The sequence below is a fragment of the Acanthochromis polyacanthus genome, chromosome 20 (genome assembly GCF_021347895.1).
Source record: "Acanthochromis polyacanthus isolate Apoly-LR-REF ecotype Palm Island chromosome 20, KAUST_Apoly_ChrSc, whole genome shotgun sequence".
Taxonomy (NCBI): Eukaryota; Metazoa; Chordata; class Actinopteri; family Pomacentridae; genus Acanthochromis; species Acanthochromis polyacanthus.
In genome coordinates, this window is record NC_067132.1 from 23,232,445 (window position 1) to 23,238,823 (window position 6,379).

The 6,379-nt window shown below is 36.6% G+C and overlaps 1 protein-coding gene across 1 annotated transcript in view; it reads right to left on the bottom strand.

The window, feature by feature from the left end:
* Nucleotides 1–3,153, bottom strand: part of asap1b (ArfGAP with SH3 domain, ankyrin repeat and PH domain 1b) — a 92,586-nt gene extending 89,433 nt beyond the window's left edge. The window contains 1 exon segment of the mRNA XM_022196261.2: nt 2,461–3,153. Within this exon segment, the coding sequence (XP_022051953.1) occupies nt 2,461–2,586 (126 nt within the window). The 5' untranslated portion in view covers nt 2,587–3,153.
* Between the last annotated feature and the right edge of the window lie 3,226 nt (nt 3,154–6,379).

Sequence of the window (6,379 nt, forward strand, 5' to 3'; positions counted from 1 at the left end):
ATGTAATAGCGAGCACAGAGAGCTGCAGGCCTGAGTGCACATCCTTCTATTCCCTGCACTCTCGCAACCAAAGCCCGTCCACCCCCTCTATTATTACTCTACGTATCTGACGAGAAAGAGCTTCGAGACGTAGCACACGATATGAGAGTTCACCTTCACACACACAAACACTGCCTCACCAGCCGCTACATGGGGCAGAAATGTCTTTTCATGCTGCTGTTGCATCACATTTTTGCACTGGGATTAGAAAAAAAAAAAGCACCTTAAATTCAACAAGTGTACTTATTTTATTATTTGAGAGGTTGATATGCAAGATTATGGGATTTTAAAGCATCAGCAGTCCCTATAAATGGGAGGGATTGCCTTCTTTTTGGTGTTCTTGCATCAGATTTGCACTGGAATGAATGTGCAGCGATACAAAATTTTATTGTAATGGCAACACATGCAATTATTTCCTTATTTGAGAGCCTGATGTGCAATATAATGATGCATTCGGACCTCTGAGGGGATTTTAAAATGCATTCAAATGTCACTAGTCTCAATGTGAGCGAGAACTTTCAGTTTCGGATGGTATTACATCAGATTTTGCACTGACACAGGTGTGCAACATGAAAAACCAACGCATTCATATGCAAAAATGATGTTTTCTGAGAGGCTAATATGCAATTAAATGCACACTGCAGTCACTAAAGGGGATTTTATAATGCAGGAAAACACCATTAGTCTTTATTTGAAACAGAAATTTATTCAATTTTTGCTGCTGTTGCATCATATTTTGTACCTGAATTAGAAAGAAATCATCTTAAATTCAACAAGCACAAACATTTTATTATCTGAGAAGCTGATGTGCAATATAAAGGAAATTTGGGCCTCTGAGGGGATTTTAAAATGCATTCAAACATCACTAGTCTCGATATGAATGAGAAATTTCAGTTTATGATGATAAGATTTTGCACTAAAATAGGTGTGCAACATGAAAAACCAATGCATTTAAATGGCAACACGTGCAAAAATGATGTTTTCTGAGAGGCTAATATGCAATTTAATGCACACTGCAGTCACTAAGGGGGGATTTTAAAATGCAGGAAAACACCATTAGATTTCTTGCATCAGATTTTGCACTCGAATTTGTGTGCAACTTGAAAAAAAAAAGCTATTTAAAAGACAAAAAAATGCACATTTTTGGTTTTCTGAGAAGCTGATGTGCAATACTTTGATGCATCTGATCCTCTGAGGGGATGTCAAAAGAGAGTCAAACCTCATCAGCCAGTGCAAAATGTTTTCTGATGCATTTAAGACTCTAAGGGGATTTTAAAATGTATTTATAGTCTCATTATGAGGGAGAAAGTTCTTATTTTTTGTGTTGTTGCATTAGATTGCCATGTCTTGATGATGTCATGTTGTGTGGGTGTGTGAGTCAGTGTGTGTGTGTGTGTGTGTGCATGTGAATGGCTGTCTATATGTAGGGAAGGTGGAGAGTTGGGATTTTTATTTTTAATTGTATTTATTTATTGTCTTCTTTGTTTTTAATTCTTATGAAGCACTTTGTGTTGTTCTGTATGAAAAGTGCTTTACAAATCAACTTCAAACTTTAAGTTTAGATTGTCCACTTATATCGGCATGGAACATGAAAACACTGCATTTTAAGAGCAACAGGTGCAAAAAATCAGGTTGATGTGCAATATTTTTGACGCATTTGGACTTCTGAGGGGGCTCTAAAGGCAGTCAAACATCACCAGATTCTAAATGTGGAGGTAATTTCTGTTATTGCTGCATCATATTTTTGCACTAGAATGAAAAATAATGCATTTCAGAGTCAACAAGAGTGAATTTTTTTGTTCTCCAAGAAGGTGATGTGCAATATTTTGATGCATGTGAGCCTCTGAGGGGTGTCAAAACGCAGTCAAACATCATCAGTCTCCAAATGTGGAAGAAATGTCTGCTTTTGCTGTTGCTGCATCCTTTTTTGCCATGTAACATGAAACATAGTGCATTTTAGAGGCAAAAAGTGCAAAAATGCGTGTTTTCTTAGAGGCTGATGTGCTATCTGATGCAAATTTAGTCTCTATATGAGCGAGAACATGCATTTTTTGTGTTGTTGCATCAGGTTTTGCACTGGAATTTGCGTGCAACCTGAAAATAAGCCCATTTAAAGGCAACAAGTGCGAGAATTTTGTTTTCTGAGAGGGTGATGTGGAATTCAATGATGCATTTGGGCCTCTGGGGTGATTTTAACATGCAGTCAGACTCCAGCAGTTGAACTTAAGGTGGATTGCATGTAGAACTGCCTCTAAATAAAGTGCATCCCTGTTGAAATCTGGTGCATTTTCCTTCAAAAACACTAACAAAGCTGCAGTGTGTGCGGCCGTGCTGTCTAATGAAGCATCCTCACTCATCCATCCATCCATCCGTCCTTCCATCCATCCGTCCGTCCTCTGCAGGCTGACTCCGTGGCCTTACCTCCTCCAGCACATTCACGGTGTTCCTGCAGCTCTGCAGTCGGGTGGTGAAGCTGGATGTTGTCGGGGAATTGTAATCCTCTGTTGTCTCCGAGAGAAACTCGGACACCGATATTTGATCCGGCATCCTTTAACGGGGGGGAGAAAAAGCCCACGGGAGGGTCGGCGATGAATGTTCAGAAAGACAAAACCATGTAAGATTTAAAAACAGAGAGAAAGGAGTGGGAGTGTCGCAGAAAAACTGTGCAAAAAACTATGGAGATGATTAAGACGCGTCTTCTTCTTCTTCTTCTTCTCCGGTGACTTCTCAAATGACTTCACTGCTCCCCGGGGGCCACGGAGGAGGGAATTAGCTGGATTTCTACAGGCTCTGTCCCCTCGCTGTGCCTTTTCCTTCGGAGGATGTCTAAAAGCGACACATTTATAAATAGTGTCACTCTGCGTCTGACTAAACCTCGGAGGAAAAACCACCGTAAAGAATAGCGGATGCCCTCATTATGCTCTACAGATGTGCAATAAGCCGCTTGTCGTCAACACAGCCCGCCGTTACCAGCCTCTGGTCGGGATTTATCATAGTCCGCGGTGTGCCGAGGTCGTGTGGAAGCGCGGCGGGCTCCGGTGCTCCGTTCTTCAGCCGTAGTTTGTGGTTTTTAACGCCGAACGCTGCCGCAGACACACATTCACTGAAGCTCGCTGCTGCTCGGCCGCTCGGAGCTGCTCGGAGGCGGAGTCAAGCTGGCGGCGGGAGGAGCTGCAACTTCCGGTCAGCGGCTTCAATATAAAAGTTCGCTGCCACTCTTACAAAAATAGTTTTAAATGAATTGATGAAACGATGAAATTATTCATTTTTGTATTACTAAGTTAATTTTCTGTATACGATTTTAGATTCTTAACCCTAACATTTGACTTAATCGTATGAATTTGCATTTTATACTATATTATAGGCTCATAATCTTGCTGTTTAAGCATTTCAAGGTCTTAATCTACTCAGGGGAATTTGTGTTTTTATATAATACTGAAGGTTCATATGGGCAATATTTGAATTGGCCACGCAAATTTAAATCAGAAATAATATTGTAATGTATTAATATTAATATTTATTATTAATCTATTCCTAATTTAGTCAGATACATTTGCATACTATATACTATATAGTATATACTATATAGTATACTATATACTATATACTACATACTATATACCATTGTATATACCATTAATTTTTACATTGTTGGGGTGACTTTGTATTTTATATAATGTTGTATGTTATCTTAAATGTAATATTTACATAATATTTATATTAAAAATAGGTTCTTAAACTCAATATTTAAATTACTAAGGTAAATTTGTATAAGAAATAATATTGTAGAGCTTCAATTCAACATATTTTGGTTCACTAAATTTGTATCTTTGCACAGTTGTATACTTGCATATTATTCTAGGCTCTTAATCTTAATATTTGAACATTGTATGATCCTAATATGTTAATATTTAATATTTAATCTGGTCAACAAGTTAATCTGTATTTGATTTATTATTGTATGATCTTAACCATGATATTTATATCAGTGCTATGCATTTACAAAATGAATTATTCACTTAAATTAGTCAGATAAATTTGCATAATAATATTGTAGATGCATATATATACATTTATACCATATTTTCATTATACGAAATTACAGTTAAAACACTACAAAGGCTGCATCCTACCACATGAAATGCCCAACAGTTATTACTAAGAGTGACTTGTGTGAAAATAAGTATGTAAGTTAAACAAAACTGGGATAGTTCTTTGACAAATAAAACAAGGAAAGTGTTCGTCAATATATCATTTTATTTGGAACATAAAATCTTACTTCCGGCATTTCGTGTGTCTTAATGGTAGCTTCACGGATCGCTCTCCCACCCACCTCGCCTGGTTGACGGAGACGAGGAGAAGCTGTGCGCATGCGTGATGAGGACTGTGACTGCAGAGTAGCCATTGAACTGAATGTCGGCCTGCATCAGGGAGCAGCGGTGCGGAGAAAAACAGCAGTAATGTGTCATTTCTTCCCTCCGAGCGGCAGTTTGTGGGATGTTTACAGTTTTATCTATATTATTTAACGATTAGAAACCCGTCTGAGTGTTGTCACTTCAACCGAACTGCCTTCAAAAGCTGCAAAATCCAACATAACCTCTTTTAGCTAACATTATCTCCAGTGTTAACAGTTGATAAAGACACAAAAATCAGATTTCTCCACAGTATTTCTCAGTTTTATGTCTTTATATGATGCCAGTGGTCTGTTTTGGTGATAGCATCTTTTCATTTTAGTTCATTTTAATCACACTCAACCACATTTGTTAATTTTTCCAAGCTAACAGCTACTTTCAGTGACTTTGCACCAGTGACTCCTGTAATCAGACTTTAGCTTGTAGCTCATTTGATTAACTGTCACTTGGAGGGTAGTTTCAGTTTTAAAATAGTTTTATAGGGGTTCTGAATGAATCTGAATATATTAACGTCAGTGCACAAAGGCTGTCATTGCCCACAGATTGGATTTTGGGTCTTGAAAATGACAGTTTCTCATATTTCTGCCTCTGAGTGGGTGTGTGGTTGAGCTCATAGACATTTTTTTAATAAATTCAGTTCAGCTTCACTTCATTCAAAATCTGTGAAACATCATTGTCCCCAACAGAACTTGGTTTACTGCACGATATCACCGAATGTGTGTATTTATGTTGCAAAGTCTGGTTTTTCACATTTGCCACAGGTAACATAATCTACTTCCTTTTTTAAACGAACTTCCCGGCAGTCTGTCATTTAATCCACTTCATTTATTGACCTTTTCCTCAAACTTCATGGAAACAGAACACTATAGGACATCAGTATTTACACTAATCACCTTAAAGTTTGTTACATTGATTGGTTAATTCATATTAAATCATCAATAGTCGAAGTACAACCAGTTACTCCCCGTTTCATTCAGTAATATCCACTTTCACTTCCTTTTCAAAACTGCATAAGTGCAGCCTGAATCCACCACAGTGTGCCACAAAGGGATGTTTGGTAAACAAGCAGAAATACACACTGAAAATGTTGCATTATTATTGTTTTCTTCCACCAATCTCCTTCAGGAAAAGGCCTCTTTATTCTCTGATACAAACACAAACAAGAAGCGCCACCTTGTGGCCTTACTTTGGTATTTTTCTCTCAAAAGATTGACTCTTTTAAAAAAAAAATCGAAGAATTACTCAGGGAGTCCCACAAATAACAAATATGAATATTTAATAAACTTTAAGTATTTAAAAACACATGATATATAATTGGCATCAATCAACACTAATATGATTAATTATAGCAAATCAATAAAGAACAGGAGGCAAATTAAAGTTAAAATATCAGATGAATAAAAAAAATTTAGAATAAAAGAAGTACAGGACAAAAGGAATGGGTATCAAAACATAAATGTGGCAATAATGTTGGGTTACAATTAATGATTATTTCCATTGTCGATTAATCTGTCATTTACTTTCTGGATTAATCAACTTGTTGTTTGGTTTGTAAAATATCAAATAATAATGAGAAATTTGCATCAGCCAAAGATGACAAATGTTTTGTTTTGTCTGTAATCCAAAAATATTTAGCTTATTGACGTGGAAGAGAAAAGAAAACAGAAAATATTCACATTAAAGCAGCTGGGTTAGGAGAATTTAGACTTAGAAGATGAATAAAATTACTCAAACCGATTACTGACATCACAATAGCTGACAACTAATTGACAAATCATTGCAGCCCGACATAAATATAACCAAAAATGAGAGGAACATTTATAAAGATTTGATTTTTAAAACATTTTTTTCAATTAAAATGTTTATTGTTAATGAAGTGTCAATTATTTCTGATTCTTAATACATTTAGGAATCTTTTTTTTTATTAG